Source organism: Tupaia chinensis, unplaced genomic scaffold (assembly GCF_000334495.1).
Source record: "Tupaia chinensis unplaced genomic scaffold, TupChi_1.0 Scaffold000146_1, whole genome shotgun sequence".
Taxonomy (NCBI): Eukaryota; Metazoa; Chordata; class Mammalia; order Scandentia; family Tupaiidae; genus Tupaia; species Tupaia belangeri.
In genome coordinates this window covers 11,047,569-11,068,382 of record NW_006159616.1, presented here as the reverse complement: position 1 = coordinate 11,068,382, position 20,814 = coordinate 11,047,569, and the positions used below count along the sequence as shown (strand labels likewise).

The 20,814-nt window shown below is 38.3% G+C and overlaps 1 protein-coding gene across 6 annotated transcripts in view; it reads left to right on the top strand.

The window, feature by feature from the left end:
- The window catches only part of VPS13D (vacuolar protein sorting 13 homolog D), a 323,690-nt gene that overhangs the window by 196,535 nt on the left and 106,341 nt on the right, over positions 1 to 20,814 (top strand). For all 6 annotated transcript variants that reach the window (XM_006145295.3, XM_006145292.3, XM_027770624.1 and 3 more), the window contains 2 exons: positions 8,925 to 9,059; positions 10,638 to 10,805. In XM_006145295.3, coding sequence (XP_006145357.1) covers positions 8,925 to 9,059; positions 10,638 to 10,805 — 303 coding nt within the window. The remainder of the gene's footprint in view (positions 1 to 8,924; positions 9,060 to 10,637; positions 10,806 to 20,814) is intronic.

Here is a 20,814-nt window from a genome sequence, read left to right as displayed (position 1 = left end):
TAAATAATAATAATAATAATAATATTAAATAAATAAAATTAAATAAATAATTCTTTAAGAAAAAAGATCTCCACCAGAATAAGATCCCTTTCCTCTTGCCTCATGCTGTCTGCCCTAAGATGTTACAAGAAGGTTTCTCTTTCTGAACAGGATGATCTAGAGAAATTAACAGATAAGTAATAGGTCTAGAATCATACATTCAAATTCCCTCAGGGGCCATGCTAGCAATGAGTGAGTGACAGTGCAGCGGGGACCATGGCATACTGAGAGCGGTTACTTCTTCTGGAGGGCAGCCACAGTTCAACTCCAGCCGGTTGTTGTCATGGAGGACTATGAACCCAGTGTTGCCAGATCTTCAGATTTTAAAAGAGAAGCCGGAAATCTGGATTTTTATGTGGAATCTCCTGGTTTTTAAACATTGGCAACCAATTCAAGCTTCTTATTTTTTTAAAACCTTGTGGGCCTAACGAAACACATGTGTGGGCCTCATGCGGCCCATGGCCTGCCAACTCCCAATTTCTAAAATAGTCGTATAGGTAATGAGATGGTAGTCTGGTCAGCATCAGATTGCATTGGATAAAGCTAGGGCAAGGGTAGCTGCTTCACGGAGGTGGCAGACTGGGGAAGAGCTGCTGAGAGTGCTGGTCAGGACCGGGGCCAGTGCCCTGCTGCCATCCTAGAAACAGTGCACTGTGCCCCTCCCTCCCCTCATTGCCCTGCCTGCTTAATTTGCCTTAATTTCATGTTTCCCTAGAGATACTTATAATTAGCATGGGAGTGAGGGGAAAACCATGGGAAAACCACGGTCTTGCTAATATCCACAAGTGTCCACTTGACTTATGTGACCCTTTGGAATGGATCTGTTTGATAAAGTATATATTCCCCCAGAACACTTGGCCCTCACCCAGCAAACCAATGTGAAGCATTTCCTGAGAGCTGAGGACTTCTCGTTTTTAAAAAATCTTCTTACCGAGAAACACAGACACCTAACTATTCCTTTCAAATTGCTCCCAGCAGAAAACTTGCCCAGACTGACAAAAGCAGTATGACTTTTGACAGCTGATATAGCTCTGACCCCAGTTACGTGGTGTTGCTGCTAATATGTGCACTCTGCATATGATAAACTGGAAATCATTTAAGTTGAGTGTTGCATCTGGCATGCTCTTGAAGGAACATTTTCAAGGCATTTTCCAAATTATTGTTAAACAAATTAAATGGAGCAGCCCATTGTGTGTGTGTGGGGGGGGCAGCATACAAAGTGTAGAAAGTTAATGTCTCAAACAGGGTGCTGGGAATTGGGACGTCAGAGTTAAGTTCGCAGCTTGTCAAAGCCACCATTTTCTGTCTTGAGTTCTCCTACTGGAGTCTGGGACTCATAAAATAATGTCATTTATGCAGAGTTTCCTAACAGAGTATTATCCCCTTATTAGTAGCTCTTAGAAAGGACGATATGCTCTTTTGGATGGATGTAATGCCTGAAAAGACATCAGTAGGAAGCAGTCCTGTCTGGGAATAAGAATCCCAGGAGTCTTACTAAAAGGTAACCATGGGAGCCAGCGGCATGGAGGTCAAGGCGCTGGATCCCACATGGCTAACTATGTCCTTTGAGTTCCTGGCCCAGTGGCTTGAAAAACACACCAGGCACTTGTACATATATACCCAAAGTCCCAAGAGGAGAATGAAAAAGAAGGGACTGAGGTGTGGTGATCCCCCGGGGATTGACTTCTCACTTTCTCTGTCTCTCTCTCCAGCAAACACACACACCCTATAACAAACTTAAAAAAAAAAAAAAAAAAAAAGTGACTATGTCTTTAATGTTGAAGGAGTAATGGTCTTAATTCTCCTGACTCCAGGCCAGAATTGAGGCTGTCAGAAATCTGAGGGAAGTCTCTTCAGGTTTATACTGAGGGTACATTGTTGCCAGACATTGTGTCTGTTCAGAAGGACTCAAAGCAGTTTCACATCTGCTATCTCAATTGGATTCTTTACTCTGTGCTGGAAGAAGGGAGAGATAATAGTTCCATTTCACTCTTTCACAAATACAGAGAGGAAAGCACAGCATTCCTCCCTCCCCCAGCCCCCTCTTTTTCATTATTCTCCCAAGTTTGCATGTGAGAGAGTGGCATAGTAATATTGAAAATGCCAGGTAGTTTATGTATGTTTTTTTTTTTTTTTTTTTTTTTTTTTTTGAGATCAAAAGAGGCCAGGAGCCCTTAAAAGGTTTCACAAGGTGGCCTACAGCAGTCCTTTTCCTATTTAGAGCATTGGGGTATTACAAAAGAAGGGCTTTAATTGAGCAATCTAGGTTGGAAGAAAATCCACATTTTAATGGTCGGAGAGCGAGAGGGTGGGGGTGAGGGGGGATTTCAAACAAAGACACTATTTAAAAAGCCTAAAACTGTCTTCTCAAAGGCTTGAAATAATTTGTTGGGAAACTTCAGACCCTTTACTTTTTTCCTCCCCTCCCTAAATAAAAACCAGATTTGTTAAAAGGAAAAAAGATCCAGTATTGTTAATTGTATTTCAGAAAGTGCCAGAGAGGGAAATATCCCTGTAGTTTTAAACGCTGTCCCAAGAGGGAAATAGGCGAATACCCTGCTTCACATAAACAGTCTCTATGTACCATAAATAAACTTTTAAAGAATGAATTCCAGACAGTTTTGTTTAGTGCAGGATAAACTAAGAAAGGAAAGGACATGGCCCAGGGAATAGCCTGTGATCTGAGACCTTATGGCATATAGACAGGTATTTCTTCTTTCAAATATAAAGTTTCTGGAAGACTTCAGCAGTTTTTCATGGGGAGGTAGGAATAGACAGTTTCTATTAGGAACTTCTGAGCACTAGATTGCTTTCTCCAGAATCCATTTTATAACAGGAAATTGTCTACTACTTGAGTAAATAAGCATCAACGTGTATACTACTGTATTTGATTTGTCATTTAGTTAGTACAAGAAAAAGTTCTCTTTAGTTTTTTTCTCTCTCCTACTTTAACAAGTTCAGCCTGAAGGTGGCAGAATAATTCATACCAATAGGCTGAATGTCAGCTTTTTCGAGCGTGGGAGTCTGCAAAGCTGTAAATGACTAGGTAAAGATTTTTCTCTTTTAAGGGCCAGAGTGTTTCCTTGGTTCAGACAAAGCACTTTAGTCATCCAGAAAAGGAATAGTATGTATCTTGAGGATTTTGACAACTTGGTAAAAATTTCGGTCTTTCCTACTACGGGTGGCTCTTCTTCAGTGTTTGGGTACAATAAGGAAGTTGGGGTTAAAAAGCTTTTCACTGTAAGCCTTTGTTTTGATCTCATTTCCTGTTCTCTGAGAAGAAGCAAGTGCTGAGATACTGGCAAAACAAAGTGCTAACCTGATCAGCCTACCTGGCTTCCTGTGTGCTTATTGTATAGCTCTAAGCCTCAGTTTCTCTGTCAGTGAAATAAGGAAAAGAAGGCATGCTCACTTAGTTCATCGTCACTCGTGGGGGTTGGAAAGTCACTGGTGCATGAATAACAACAAGCTTTCTAGGAGAGATTATATAATCCTCCATCTTGGCTTACATCATTCTTTTTACTTCCTAGGTAGTTCCCATTATGAAAATGAACATGTTCAAGTCTAAGATCTACTAACACCTAGCCTCTTCAGTTTATGCCATTCACTTAATGTTTCTCCAGTTTTATTTGTATAAATGTTTTTGTTTTCTTACTCTTTTTTTTTTTTTTTTGAGAGATTTTTGAAATAGGTCACTTGTGCTCGCCAGTGAGACAGAGAGACAGAAAGTGAGAAATCACCCCCCACACCTCCAGGAGGATGACCACACTTCATTCTTCACTCAGGATCTTAGGCATGCATTCACACGCACCTGGCATGAGTTTTAAGCTGTAGGGTCCAGGATTCGAACAGTAGTCGACTACATAGGAGTCCAGCGACGTAATCATTGCTTCATCCACTGGTCCCTATATAAAAATTTTTAAAAATTAGAGTGTTAGGCTGAATTAATGAGGATGCTTGTAAACTCTTAAATGTTTTGTTCAGGAGTTGCAAGAGGTTTTCAGTGACTTCCCAAGGCATCAAATCCAGTAGACCTTTTCCTGTCCTCTTCTTTGTAGAGTCCTCTTTTACTTTTGATATTGTTGAACTCTGTGCTCTTGACATCTGTTTTTCCTCTCACACTGTTTTTTGTTTGTTTGTTTGTATTTTTACTGTTGTCTTTAATTTTGCTTCTTTTCACATCCAGTTTTATTTTTTGTTTTCTGTAAATTGTCTGGTCATGTCACTTGTCCATTTTTCTTTAAGGTTACTAGTTTTTTAACTCCTGTAATTTTAGAAGTTCTTTATGAAAGTATTGTCTTTGATGAAAGTTAACAAGTATTTTTTTCTTCAATTTTTTTATCTTCTTTCTTTGCTTTTGGGGCATACGTGTGTGTTTGTTTAATTATACAAGATTTTTAAATTTTTATGTTGTCAAATTTATAGATCTTTTGCCTTTTAATTCTGAATTTTGAATCTCAAAAACGTTTTTCCCTGAGGCTAGGCAGTAGTGCAATGGAAATGCAACTGGAGTAAACCCAGGAAAGTCCTGAGTTTGCATCCTTGGGCTTCCCTGAGCATGCCATGTGCACTGCGCTTGTGATCTGGACCAGCTGAGACCAGGAATGGATTGCAGCATGAAAAGTCTATTGGAGTGCCTATCCCTCTGCTTGTTTGCTCTCTGGCTCTTCATCTCTCTCTTGAGTAGAAGAAATAAAGTTTTTTAAATTTTATTTTAAAGAGACATGGGAAGAGGGGAGAAAACACTTTTTAATGGAGCATGGTCACACTGCAATCTCTTCTCCTCCATTTTCTTCATTCTGTTGAAATTTTGGGCAAATGAAACATGTATCTGATGTGTTTTTCAAGCAGCTGGAGCTGAGATTAGAACCATAGGTGGCCCTGTGGAATCCAGCTCCCTTAACTACTAGGCTGCAGTCCCAACCCTAAATGAACTTTAAAAAAGTATGCCCCCCCCATGGTATTGAAAATTTTATCCATGTTTTCTTCCATTATGTAATTAAATTTCTATTAATCATATTCTTGTTCCAAAAGAATTTTAAGCAGCCTCTGAAAATACATGCAAAAGAATTTTTAAAAAGTGAGAAGACAAAATAGAAATTCCATTAAATTATACATGAAATTTAAGTATATAATAAAGACATTTTAAATCAGTAGAGAATTTATAGACTTAAAAATAATTTGTCAGAGGGCGTGTGCACGGGCTGGAAGGAGAAGAGTGAGAAAACACTCCCCTTGGGGAATGGTCATGCAGGAATCCATTCTCTCCCACTTCTTCCTTTCTGAATTTTGGGCATGCCCTACATATTTTTCAAGTCACTGGGTCTGAAACTTAGACTGTGCAGTTGACCATGTGGGATCTAGCCACCTTAACCACCATGCCACAGGGTGATCCTAGATTGTTGGATAATGCTATTATTAGGTCATATTTTTCTATGCAATAATGCATCATGACTTTTCCAATGACCCAATAGATTAACCAAGTAGCAATATAGAAGAATATAAAATTAGATTTATTATTGACATTCTATAAGGATAAATTCCAAGTAGATCAGAGTTTTACTGATACTAGCATGAAAAAATATTTTCACATTTTACAAAGAAGAATATTTGGCGTGTCTTCTAACACCTTGAGATATCAATCATGTTCAATAAAAAATACAATTAGAAAACAGACCTATATCCAGAAATTGTTAACTTGCTTATAGCTTTCCTAAACCAGCTGAGAACTTCAAGGAAAGCTAGTTAGTGGAGGAATGAAGGAGGGGGAAAGGTGTGAGTCTATTTGAAGCCATTGCAAAGCTACTAAAACAGCCAGAACCTGAAAGTCTAAGATTTATGAGAAAGTACAATAAGGTGTGCCTAATAGTTATTTTGCTTTTATTCTTGAAACTTTTCTGATTTGTAAGTGGTAGGGGAAGAAAGCCACTGCCAAACGGCAGAGACTCTGCAAGTAAAGCCTTTGGCAAGCTCACGGGGTTGGCAAAGCCAATGTTGGACTTCATTGCTAGTAAGAGAGCTGGTCATTGAAAGGCGAACATCTTATAGAAAAGGGACAGGCAGAAAACAGACCCCAGTAGTTCGAGCTACTTTATTTTTGAGGCAATTGCCAGTTTCTTAGTGACCTAGTCTGAAAGAAGCCAAGCAATAAGTGGCAGCTAAGAGACTGAAGAACTAAATAAACCTTTCAGCATTTAGGACAGTAGGGAGATTAAAAGTGGAAAAATGACATTGATCTTCAGTTGGACTGCGAAAGGACCATTCTTGGCCTTATGGAGACTGAAATTGACTGGAACTTACGAAGAATGAAACTCAGTCTTAGAAAAAACAAATCCTGCTTAGATCAGGGCCTCTGCCTCTTATTCTAAATGCCTGCAAAAAGCTGAAGACCTTAAGTTTCCATATAAAATGTTACATTCAATTACAAACTACCAGGCTCACAGAGCTAGGACTGAGAGATAAGACAATAGAAACAGATCACAAGTAAACCAGGTGTAGGGATTTTTAGACACAGAATTTAAAATAACTAAATGTGTTCAACAAGTTTATCAGAAAAATATAATTTATTTTAAAATTATAAACAATAAAGGAAAATTATAGACCAGCACTTTCTCACAAACATAGAAGAAAGGAATTTCAACATAAACATTGGCAAATCAAATGCAGAAGTATATAAGACGAACAGTATGGTTGAACATCACTAATCGAAAAATTCAAAACCTGAAATGCTCCAAAACCCGAAACTTTGTGAACACCAACATAATACCGCAAACAGAAAATAGATAACGAGGTTCTAATTCGTTCATTAACCAATGGTGAAATAACCGAAATGGTTCTGAATCAGGGTGATTGTAGTTATAGTGATGAAGATGACATTGTTAATGCAGAAAAAGTGCCCGTAGATGACATAGTGAAAACACATGATAAGGCTTATTGTGAAAGTAGAGGAACATGCATTCAAAACAAGAAGTTATGTCAGTTTATAAATCAGAGAGATATTTATTTATTTATTTATTTATTTATTTATTTATTTATTTATTTATTTATTTATTTATTTATTTATTTATTTATTTTGGAAGAGGTTTTTGCTATAGGGCACATGCGCTCACCAGAAAGACAGAGAGACAGAAAGCAAGAAATCACCTCCCAGGGGAGGATGGACATGCAGCAATCCCTTCTCCTCCATTCTCCTCTTGGGACCTTGGGCACGCACGCACACGCGCCCAGCATGAGTTTTTAAGCCACCGGGTCCGGGACTTGAACTGCGGTTGACCACATGGGAGTTCAGTGACATAGCCATTACACTAACTGCTGGTTCTAAAAGAGAGACTTTTGAAAAGAGTAGTTGATGAGGACACAAAAAGTTCTTACCGTGATAGAAAGATTGATAAAGTTAATTTCTTTAAAATGAAGAACATCTGATTATTAAAAGACACCACTTAAAGATTAATAAAACAAGTTATAGAATGTGAGAAGATATTTGTAATACAACTATTCAACATAGAATTTGTATATAGATTGTGTAAGAAAAGTTTCTACAAAGCAATAAGAAATAGACAACTTGCTATTAAAAATAAACTAAAGACCCTGAATAGACCTGTCACCAAAAAAGATATTCTAGTGGCCAATATGAATAGTAAAAGGTGCTTAATCTCATTTGTCAACAGGAAAATGGACATTAAAACCACACTGAGTTGCCATTACACACACAAAACTGAGTATCTTTTTGTTGAAAAGCTCTCTATCCCAAATGTTGTTGAGGATACAGAATAGCAGGAAACTTTGTAGATTGCTAAGGGAGCATAATCACTTTGGAAAACCATTTGGCTATATATACTAAGGTTGAATATGTACATGCTTTATGACCCAGCTTGTCTACTCCCAAATGCACAAGAAAAATGCATGCAAGTGTACCCCAAAAGATATGCTCTCCAGTGTTCATAGTAACATATTTGTAATAGCAAAAAAAGGAAACAACCTAACTTTTCATCAATGGTATTAAATAAATTGTTTTATTCTTTGTATGTAATGTTATATAATAATGGAAACTAATGAACTTTATTTATATCAAATAACCTAAGGTATCTCCTATACTTAATGTTGTCTGTTAAAAAGTCACATATAGCAAAGTATATATCAATGATTTCTTTTATATAAAATTCAATGCGGTCAAAACTAATCTATGGTGATAGAAGGCATGATAGTAGTTATCTTTGAAGGAGAGAATGTAAGAAATGACTGGGAGTTTGCAAATCGGCAAGAGTCTGCATCTAAGACAGGGATAAAAGTCTACTTTTTGATCTCAGTGATAGTTAATGGTTGTGTTCACTTTGGGAAAAATCATTTAATTGTACATTTGATTACTAGACTTTTCTGTATGTGTGGTATACATCAGTCAAAACGTAAACCTTGACTAAATTGTCCCTGTGGCCTAGTCATTAAGGGTTCTGGATCCCCCGTGACTGACTGTCCAGTTTGAACCCTGGGCATGCCCAAATCCTGACAGGGAGGAGAAATGAAGGAGTAGGGATTACTGCATAACCATCGTGCGTGCTTTCTCTATGTCTCACGTGTTTACGCTCTGGCAAAATTTTTTGTTGCAAAAGGATAAACCATGACAAAGACACCGTTACAAAACAAGCCAGAAGGCATTATACCATGAAGCTAACAGTATATTATATTTCTGTGTGATGTTATGTGACTTTGGATGATATATGTATGTATTTGTTTACTCTAAATTTTACAATTATAGTGAAAATCTGGTAAGACTTTAACTCTCATTGGAAAGTTGACATGATTTGGAGCTTTTGTGGAATCCAGAATTATAGTACCTTTGAAGGCCATCATATGGCTAAACTATGCCATGTCCTCTCTTCCTTAACTAGGCCCTAAAAAGCACATTGGGATTTCCATTGATTCGGTTTGAAGATGCTGTGATTAATCTGGATCCATTCACTCGAGTGCATCCTTATGAGACCAAAGAGTTTATTATCAACGATATCCTCAAACATTTCCAGGAGGTAAGCATTGGAGGCGTAGTTAGTGGCTAGAGTGTAAAAAGAATGTTTGTTTTAGTTGTTTGAAAATTTTGGTTACTAAGACATTATGGTCGAGCACCCAGTTAAACATTTCAGCTCTGTTGTGTTGTGTGTGTCAGGTCATATCCTACGGAGCCCATGTACATCATGAAAATTCTGAGATAGTACATTTGGCTTATGAGCTGTGAGTCTTGTCCATCAGGGCTAGTCTTAGAGGCTTCTAAGTTAGTCATAACTTTTAATAGTTTAATTGATGCTATAATAACAACGCAAAATGCTGTGAACTCTTTATTTACCACGCATGAGCCTACTTTAACAACCACATCAGTGCTCTCAGAGCCTATGAGATCATGTCCTTGAGTTGAACTTGAAATTCTTTTTCATCAAGTTGTTCATTTTTCATTTTGCATTTATTACCCAGACTGCCAAGACCAAAATGGAAAGCCAAGGCATATTTATCAATGAATCAATGGGTCAAAATCATACCAAATTTATTAGCTTTTAGAGTTAAAATATATCCTCTTTTTGCTTCCTTTTCTCCCTCCTTTTCTTTTCTGGCTTCCTTCCTTGCCTTTCCTAATTAGTGCTATTTCTACCTAACTGGAGTAGAGTGTTAGAGCAGATCGCATGGGAACAAGGGATCGAGCATTTGGAGTCAGAGAAAAAGTGGAAAGTCGCTTTATTAGTGTGCTCCTGCCCTCTCCATGCCTTCTACCCTCCTCCACAGCTTATGAAGGGAACTACAAATATTCCTGCCTCCCTCACTTACCTTGTAAAATTCTCCCTGATGCTGATTAACCCTCCATTTGTAGAAATGATGGAGAGTATGATGAATACATTAATAAATACTAGTTGTTCTAGTTCATTCTTTTACTAATAACAGAAAATCCCCAAGACTGAGTAATTTATAAAAATAGAGTGTTGTTTAGCTTACAGGCTAATGCTTGGTAAATAAGTCTGGTTTAGAGGTCCAAGGTCCAGGGGCCACATGTAGTGGGGGTCTTGCAGAATCCCAAGGCATCACATACTGGAGGTAAGAGAACAGCACTGTATCCATCAGTCTTTCTGTTCTGGTCTTCCTCCCTGTCTGTATAAACAAACCTACCAGGACTTAATCATGGGGCCACGCCCTGGTACCACATTACTTTCCAAGGCCCCATCTTTCTGCACCATAATCGGATTAACATTTCATCCTCTTAATCTTGTTACAGACAGTGATTTACCAAATTTTAACACACGAATTTTGGAGGGATATTTAAACCATAGTACTTGGAAGAAACTTTCTGTTTTATAGCTATTTTTATTCTTCTGACTGGCTTTGAAGAGTATTTCTAAGAGTATTAAAAACCATCTCTAGGATATGTGTATCAGGAGAAGTCTAGGTGGAGCCCATGGAAGGACAGGACATTATTTTGCATTTAATAAAGATTAAGAGGCAGTTGTTGTTGGTAATGGGAATGGAGGACTAGAGAGATTCTAAACATTTTTGCCTGAGACACTGACATCTCCAAATACAAACTGGTACTGATTTGATTTTTTTCTCCCCACTCCATTTGGCAGGAACTACTCAGCCAGGCAGCTCGTATCCTGGGATCGGTGGATTTTCTCGGCAATCCCATGGGGCTTTTGAATGATGTTTCTGAAGGGGTTACTGGACTGATAAAGTACGGAAATGTTGGGGGCCTTATCAGAAATGTTACACATGGAGTATCAAACTCTGCTGCCAAGGTAAGGAAATAGAGGTGAAATTCCATTATAGTTAACCTTGTAATTCTGCTACATAGTTATAATTTCTTTGGTAGCTAATAGACAATGAGAAGGCATATTTGCAGCATTTAATTCTTGTTCATGTGCCTTGCCTTTCTCTCACATGCATAACCTGTCACCGAGTCCACCATGGAAACATTTCTTCCTCCCTATATACACTGCCTTAGTTCAGGCTCTGCTTAGCTCTTATCTGGGTCACTGCCATAGCCTTGTGACTGCCCGGACTTCATTGCAGCTTTCACAGTGCCACAAGAATGAACTCAGTTTTTGAAACATAAAATTGGACCAGGCTATTCTCCTGCCTAAAATCTACCAGCTACTCCCCATGGTTTACAGGAAAATCCAAACTAAAATATAGGCTTCTCTAGTGACACAGCCCTTTAAGTCACCTGAATACAGCAGTGGAAGTATGGTAATGTGGGTCTCCTGAATCAGCCCAATTGACTTTTTTTGTTAATGGCATCTTACTTGGTAGACGTTTTGTTAGTCTGCTATGTATTGTCTGGAAGGAGCTGATTTTATGGAAAAGGAAGGGTAGCTGCTGTTTCATAACATATGAAAGGCTGTTTAGCACCCTTTTATAGGGCTGACTTTTTCATAAATGAACTGTGTTTGAGGAGGCACCTGTGCCATGTTGTGCTTTGTGCTTGTTTCCTCCTGACAGTGGTTGTAGTGGGGCCTTAGGCACACTTAAACTGTGGCCCATGAGGATGTCAGTGTGGCTTTAGCTGAAAAGACGTTGATAATGCTACATAAGGACTTACTTTGAAGAGCAGATGACAAAGTGGAGCTGAACAGCATTTCTATATTGCATGGTATTCTCGTTAATAATATGTGAAAGCTGGGAATGTATTCCTTTTTCACATATTTTCTAGAGTTGTTAATTCTGTAGTCAGATCAATTTCTTCCATGTTGTAGATGTATTGAGCCAGACCAGAAGTTTACTGTTTGGCTTATGGATCAAAGCAGGCAACTATCACTTTTAGAGAAAAGGTGAAAGGTAGAGGCCAGAGAAACTTTCTGAATCACAGTTTGGAAACAGTGAGACTCGGGTTCGTAGTCTGAAGGAGTACATGCCTTCTGCCTTGAATCGTTTCTTTCTTGTCCCACTCTTGCACCTCTGCCCATTAGGTGATCTAAAACATCACAGTGGTGGCACAGATTCTCCATTTTCTTCATTTAAAATCATCCCATAGGGGATGATCCCATTGTAATCCCTTCTCCATTCCCCCTTTGGGATTTTGGGCATACACACACACATGCCCAGTGTGTTTCTCAGTCACCAGATCTTCAAATTGAACCGCAAAGCTGGCTGTGTGGGATCCAGCCACCTTAACTACCACACTGCCAGCTGGCCCCTTCGTGCACTTCTTTTAGCGACTGGACTTGATGAACAGTATATGTGATGAACAGATATACTGAAATATTTAGTTCTAAATACCCAATTAAAAAGTGTTTATTGGGACCAGCAGTTAGCGTAATGGCTATGTCGCTGGACTCCCCTGTAGTCGACCACGGTTTGCGTTCCAGACCTGGTGGCTTAAAACTCACGCTGGGCGCGTGTGCGTGCGTGCCCAAGATCCCGAGAGGAGAATAGAGGAGAAGGGACTGCGACATGGCCATCCCCCCTGGAGGGCGATTTCTTGCTTTCTGTCTCTCTGTCTGTCTGGCGAGCACACATGCCCTATAGCAAAAAAAAAAAAAAAAAAAAAAAAAAAACCCCCCCCAAAAAAAAAAATAAAAAAAAAAAAAAAAAACCTCCCCCCAAAAATAAAGTGTTTATTAAGGTTTATTAATCTTTTTAAATTATAATGAATATAAAGTCTCACTGGTTTTATAATTTCTTTGTTTTTGTACCTCTGGGTATTACTATAGTTTGAAACACGAATATGCTTATGGTTTACCAGGAAGACTTCCTAAACATGGCTTGGATGTGCACCTACTTTATGGACTTATTGTGAGGATATAGTGAAATAGGACATGAAGAAAATTTTGAAAAATCCAGACTAAAGAAGAGAAATGGGTTTATCTCTTTGTCCATGATATTTGCACCCGATATCTATTAGTGTCCTTAAAGTGAAGCCAGTACATCATAGTCTGAGACAAGGAGTCAGACCCCATCTGGGCCAGTTCAGTGTTAGGAAGCCTCTATAGTTAACCTTCTGGATGAGAATGAAGAAACCGTTAACTGGCCCATGAATTCTCGACAGGAACGACCTGTTATGGGTTTCTCCAGTTTTCCTGCAGCATCATGAAGAAAAGGGTTGGTCCTTTCTTTATTTTCCCTCATTTGTATAAATCTTACTTATTTCCTGGTTTTCCCTTTTCCCCTGGAAGACTGTTTTTTGTTTTTTTTTTTTTGGAGAGATTTTTTCACTGTAGGGCGCGTGCGCTCGCCAGACAGAGAGAGAGAGACATAGAGACAGAAAGCGAGAAATCACCCCCCAGGGGGGATGGTCACGCCACAATCCCTTCTCCTCCATTCTCCTCTCGGGATCTTGGGCACGCATGCACACGCGCCCGGCGTGAGTTTTAAGCCACCAGGGCCGGGACACGAACCGCAGTCGACTACGTGGGAGTCCAGCGACATAGCCATTATGCTAACTGCTGGTTCCCTGGAAGACTGTTTTTGAAACTTAAAGATCAATTTAAGAATATAACTTGGGCAGAATGAAAGGGCAGAGTCCTTCCTACCCCACTCTTAGCCTGGGATCTGTGTGAAGGCTCGGTGGCAGTGATAGCACATTTTACTGGGTGTAACACTTTATGTTGTCCTCAGATTTCTAAGGGTTTTGCTTTCCTGGGCTCAAGACCTCATTAATGGGAACCTTGCTGTCCAAGTCGCTAGGGTCTTTCTTCATGCATTTGTATTATATTTAAAAAGCTAAGCATTATTGGGACCACAGGCTGCTACTAAGAAGATTCACTGTATAATTTATTTTGATATCAAGAACCCTAGATGTGTTATAAAAATTAATCCTTATATCTCTAAGATTAGAAAGCAAAGAAACTTACAGTTACCTCTTCACACTGGAAATGTTAGATGCAAAAGCAAGGTCAATGAAGTAAACACCATTCAGGTCATCTATGATTCTGCATATCTGCGGTTGGGCTAAAGATCTCTGTGTTCTTGTCACTTTGTGGGTGGAAATCAGCCTTTAATGTTGCTTTGGGGCAATGTTTTATTTGTTTCTCTGTATATACAAGAGGAGTTTAAGGAAGTTCAAATGACCACAGTAATCAACTGTGGGAAGTATTCCTTAAAGAGTGCCTGAGTTCCAGTGATTAAAAAAGAAAAGAGAGAGAAGACAGATTGCCTTTCAGTGAGCCTTAGCCAGCCAGCCCCACTTTGCCGCAAAGACCAAAGGGCTTTAACCTGATTCGATGGGATTTGAGTAGCATAGAGAAACTCCATAAGCTTCTTAAATTACTTGTAAATATTGTATATATGTGTGTGTTTCTAGGATGAGGGCCTAAAGTTTTTACTGGATTCTCAGAGTGATTCACGCCTGCAGGAGATCATACACGATTATTGTAGACAGAGTTGTGCATCAAGGAGAGGGTGGGATTGGTCATTAGGATTCTAGAGCACTAATTCCAACCTTGCCTTTAAATATTTTTTTCCTGTTAGTTTTGAAGATTCTGCTTTGTTTTTTAAATCCATGAAAAGTTGCTAGCAATTCTCCTTGTCTTATTGACCTGAGAAGCAAAAGAGATGAGGTATGTGAAAACATCGGGAGAAGTTAAAAGGGAATTCGTTCTGTCATGTAAGAAGGTGATAGACCTGCATGTCTTAGTCATCTGTGGATAGATGTTGTAAATTATTCATGGAAAATTTTAATTTCAGGTCTTTAGTGTCCACTTCTCATTTCATTTCTTTTATCTATACCATATTAGCCTTAAGGAAATATAACTAGGAAATAACTCATACCACCTTACCCTCTTTAATTTTCTTCACCCTTCTTCTCATCCTTCAACTCCCAGAAGTCAGTTTAAGGATTCCAAATCTATAGAGATCTGATTTAGAGATTACCCACCAAGTTGTGGGCGTCTATCCCACGTCTCCTCTCCCTGGATCTTGACAGTATGACTAATCCTCAGTGGAACCTCAAAGATCTGATCGTGTGTCTGAGGCTATGGGAAGATGATCACTTTAGAATCGGTTCTAGGGATGTAATTTATTTTTTAAAAAAGGACAGGATTTCAAATTCCAAACCCAAGTCAGAAGAACAGGCTTTTCTCTGCAGTATGAATTGCAGAAAATATACGTCCTCTTAGTTATGTGTCATGTGAATATCTGCAAGAACCTTTAAGCTCTTTCAAAGCCAGAGAATTGAGGAGACCCCTATTAAACAAATTATTTTCCTTATGTAATAAAACTCCTACTTCACTTACATATGTGACTATCATGTAATATTTTCACATACAGGGAATATCCCATAGCTACATAGCTATCCTTCAAAAAGTGAAAGTTATTTTCAAACTAAGAAAATCTCAGATGTTAACAATAGAGCAAGTCATTCCATTTTCTCTCTTTCTCTTTCTCTTTCTCTGTCTCTCTCTCTCTCTTTTTTTTTTTTTTTTTTGTCCCTATAGAAACTCTGTTTGCTTTTCACAGCTGTCATCTGGTTTGCCTGAGGGAAGAAAGCTAACAGCATACTTAATTCTTTCCAGGAAAGGAGAGAAACACTTTTGATCATCACTAGCAGGACCTGTGCTCTTATTTTATTTTTCATCCCTCTCGGTGTGTCTTTATCAAGTTAGTGTAGGATGCATATAGGATACTTTTGATCCTGGGCACTTTTTTTTTTCCATCTGAAATTGTCTGGTTTGCCTGAGGGAAGAAAGCTAACAGCATACTTAATTCTTTCCAGGAAAGGAGAGAAACACTTTTGATCATCACTAGCAGGACCTGTGCTCTTATTTTATTTTTCATCCCTCTCGGTGTGTCTTTATCAAGTTAGTGTAGGATGCATATAGGATACTTTTGATCCTGGGCACTTTTTTTTTGCCATCTGAAATTGCCAGGGGATGCTAGCACTCACCAGACAGACGGGGGAGGGGGGAGGGAGAGAGAGAGTGAGTGAGAGAACCCCCCAATAGGGCATAACTACGCTACAGTCTTTTTTCCTCCATTTCTTCTTTCTGTCATGATTTTGGGTATGCACACAAATGCACCCAGTGTGTTTTTTAAGCTGCTGGGCCAGCAATCAAACCATCATCAGCCATATGGGACCTGGCTCCCTATGCATAGTGCTTAACCACTGTGCTATGGGGCCAGCTCCACTCCCCCTTTTTAAAGTTTTTAATTTATTTATTTTATAAAAGAGAGAAAAAAAACAGACAAGTACCTCCTATGAGGTTTTCATGTTGTCATCCATCCCCAGTTCCAGCTTACCTAATTCATGGACATATGTGTTGTGTACTCAGGAAGGTTCAAGAATGCAAACCCAGGATTTTTCCCATGTGGATCAAGGTGCATTATCACTGCACCATAGCCTGGCTCCCAATCCTGGATACCTTTTTAATTGTAGATATGTTTTGATTTTCTGTTTATGAATACATGTATTTTAATAATTTTCTCTGTTTTTTACTGAAATCATTTTCATCATGGTCAGTTGTTCACGGAAATTAAAATTTATTGTTCATTATTTTCTACAGGTTTATTTATTGATATCTTTTGCCTTTATTTTGTTGTCGTGAAAGTATGATGCATTTTGCATAGAAAAGCATGTGGAGCCAGCAGGTGGCATGGTGGTTAGGGGCCCTGGACTCCCACATGGCCAACCGCAGTTCAAATCCCAGACCTGGCAGCTAAATTTCTCCCTTTCTCTCTCTCTCCCTCAATCTCTCCCTGTCCCTCTCTGGTCAAGTTAAAATAAGTAAATGAATAAATAAAGTTAAATAAAATAATTATTAAAAAAAGAAAAACATGTGACTTTCCCAACAACCTAATACATCATAGGTTTATTTCTCTTTTGCTTTGTGGCATTCATTTCCACCAAGCCCAATTTTCCATTTCAGATCTATAGATCTAAATTTCTGTCAAAGAGATGTGGTTTGTTGGTTTTTTAGTTAACATATTTTATTTTATGGTGTTTTAGCCATTGTTTTATTCTTTGAATTTGGTTTTGTTTGTTACAGACTGGATAAAGACCTAATGTTTTTGTATTTCTTGGTGCAAACAGAGTTAGTAGGAAAAAGGTGTAGGAACAGGGTAAAAATACCCTGCTTCACCATCAAACACATACTAATTCATGACTGTGTTTTGAACATCTCCTGTTTGTCAGTCCTCTGATAGAACCTTTACATACATTGTATTGTGTATGTTAATCTCTGTTCTGCAAATCAGGAAACTGAGACTTAGACCTTTTTTTTTCCTTTTCTTTCTTTCTTTTTTTTTTTCTTTTTTTAAGTTTCTTTTTTCTTTCTTTCTTTTTCTTTTTTTTCTTTTTTGCCATAGAGCGCATGCACTTGCTAGAAAGGAGAGATATAGAGAGAGGGAAAATGAGAAATCGCCCCACAAGGGAGATGGCCATGCTAGAATCTCTTCATTATCCTTCTAGTATTTTGGGCAAACATACACGTACCTGGCATGATTTTCAAACCACCAGGTCCCGGACTTGAACCATGGTTGGCTATGTAGGAATTCAGCCACCTTAACCACCATGCCAACTGCTGGCCTGAGAAATTATGTTTTTAAGGTCACACAACTAGAAATAACAGGAATAGTTTGGAATCTAATCCATTTTAAAGGCCCTGCTTTTTTTCTTACATGATATGTTTCCTTTGTGTATATAAAGGCTTGTTTCCAGAAATTACGGAGAATATACAACATTAATTACTACTAGCTTCCTACTAGAAGCTTATTAATTGATGTCACTTTGTTAGCTGGTACTTGACCAATATCAAATCATCTTTGTCACAAACGAAATGGTGGTTCTGGTCATTCTTGTGTTAGACTGGGTCATGACCATCACCATCTCCTTTATAGGCAATAAGACTTTGTGATTGCAAATGTGGTTTAACTCATGTCACTATTTGATCATGAAAATAGCCTGATCCAGTAGTTAGGCATTATTAGAACCATTATATAAATGAAGAAACTGAGACCCAGGGAAGTTAGGTGAATTACCCAAGGTCAACCAGGTTGCTATAGAGCCAAGACCTAATCCTTCTATACTAACATGTCAATTTGTAGTTATACTTTTGCAATGTCACTAACTACAACATTTAGTCTTACATGCCTCTATATATGAAAAGAAAAACAAAAAGCAAACAAAACAGAAAGCCCTTCCTCTTCTCGGAATGATTGTTCTACATTTTGGAAAACTTACTAAAGAGAAATATAAGTAAATTGAGAGAGAGACAGGGAGAGAGTTTGAGTCAGACTATTTAGATAGTTCAGTAGAAAATCTAGCTAGGCCTCTAGATAATACTTTGTTCCACTTCTTTAGTCTCTATTTGGGACAACCATGTATGGATGAACCACTTTTCTTCCAAGAGAACCTTTCACCAGGCCTTTGTCCCAGGAAACCAGATCTGGAGCATAGCAGTGATTCAGTGGAACCTGGCCCCTGCCACCCAGGGATTCTCAGCCATCCTCTGTCATCAGCCAACCTCCTGTCATATATACTGTATACCTTGCTAAGGGCAAAGGGTCCATCTGCCATTTGTTTAAGAAACAGCATTTGTATTTATCTTATAGGCATTATATTTATAAGACACAAGGCTAAAAGCACTGTTTATTCAAGGCAGAAGTTTTATCTTTGCACTAAAGAATGCACTGAGTGAGTGCCTGCATGGATTCTAAAGGGGAGCAGGCAATTTATGACTGTATCTGTTTTTGTCATTATGTATGACTGCTGCATTTTATAGTTGAGCTGATTATCCCCATAATAGCTTTTCCATGCACCTATAAGCAAGTAATAGGTGAATGCCTTCTCATGAGCACTGGGGTTTTAGTGTATTTAAGTTGGCACAGAACTTTAGGTGAAATGAAATTTACCTCAGATGGTGATCTAGCCTTTAGAGAATGTAGGGTTTTCTGTTTTCAAAAAGGCTCTGATGCTAAATAAGTCACCAGAGAGATTTCTTTTCCAGCCAAGAGGAGGTGCCTTTAAGTTGTTGTATCTAGAGAAATGCCTCAAATTTTTGGCATCGTGGAGTTTTTGTTTTATTTTCCTCTGATAACCTTGAATACTAAAATGATTCCCTTAATCCAAGGTCTTTTTGGTTAGAGTCAAATTTTAGATGCTGAGTAATTCATCAATGACCCACCCTAACTTGGACAAATCTCAAACATCTTTAGAAATCAAAAGTGTTTCCCGGAAAAGGGGTGGTATGAGAATCGCAGTCCCCACCCACTCCACTTAGCAGCCTTCCTCATGAAGTTCCAGGTGAGTGGGCTTTGGCTTTCCCCTCCTTCCTCCACAATCAAGCAGCTCAGTGTTCAGAAATGAAGGAGCAAAGGAATGCTACTACCATGAAGTCTAATTTTTGAAATAGAAAGACTGAAAAAGTTCAAAACTTGTCTTCATTCCCTAATAGTTCAGTAAAGAATAAGGTTCTTAAGTTGTCTCGTTAGACCAGAACATGTCATGTTTCAAAAGGATTCAGTTTCTCTCCCCATATTGCAGTATATGTGATGAAAAAGTGTGTTAGTTGCTAGATTAGAAAGGCAGAATGTATTGGTGTCCTCACAAAAGGTAGTGATTTTCTACCTTCTGTAAACATGGTGAGTAAAAGTTTAAAGAAATAAGGACAAAAACGACCAAGAAAATGGCTAACAAAATGGCAGGGACAAGTCCACAAATAACTTTAATAACATTGAATGTTAATGGATTAAATGCTCCAAGCAAAAGATACAGACTGAATAGTTAAAAAAACAGGGACCCTCTATGTGCTGCCTATAAGAAACACACCTCACAGATAAAGACAAACATAGATTGAAAGTGAAGGGATGGAAAAAGATATTCCAAGTGAATGGAAATCAAAAAAAGGACTGGAGTCACAATAGCTATATCAGCCAAAATAGGTTTTAAGACAAAAACTGTAAGAAACAAAGAAGGACATTATATAGTACTCAAAGGGCTAATTCACCAAGAAGATATAACACTTTTAATATCTATGCCCTCAACACTGGAGCACCCAAATACATGAAAAGCAGACTGCTTTATCTGAAAGAAAAGAGAGATGGCAACACAAAAATTGTTGGAGATTTCAATACTCCACTGCCTTCTCTGGACAGATCAGCTAGACAAAAAATAAGCAAAGAAATACAGGATCTAAGCAATACCATAAATCGAATGGACTTAACAGACATCTATAGAACTTACCACCCAGCAACCGCCAGATACTCCTTTTTCTCACCCCTATATAGAACATTTTCGAAAATTGACCACATGGTAGGGCACAAAACAAACCTCTATAAATTCAAATGGATAGAAACTGTATCTAGCATTTTCTCCAACCACAATGGAATTAAACTTTAAAAATAACTGCAGAAACACACACACACACACACACACACACACACACACACACACACCTGAAAAATACACAAAAACATGGAAACTAAACAACCTACTCTGGAAGGACTTCACAACCATTGAAGAATTTAAGACTGAAATAAAAAGATCCATTGAAACCAATGATAATGAGTATACAAGTTTTCATAACCTATGGGAAACAGCAAAAGCAATTAGAAGAGGAGAAAGTTTTCCTCTACAAGGAAAATCATTAAAAACTTAAACAAGAAATTGTATAAAATCATGCAAAGAAGTAGAAGGATATCCCATGCTCCTGGATTGAAAGAGTTAATATAATCAAAATGTCAATTCTACCCAAATAAATCTACAAATGTAATGCAATCCCAATCAAATTATCCAAGCTATTATTAACAGATTTAGGAAAAAGAATAATAGAATTTGTCTGGAATCAGAAAAGACCTCATATCGCCAAAGCAATA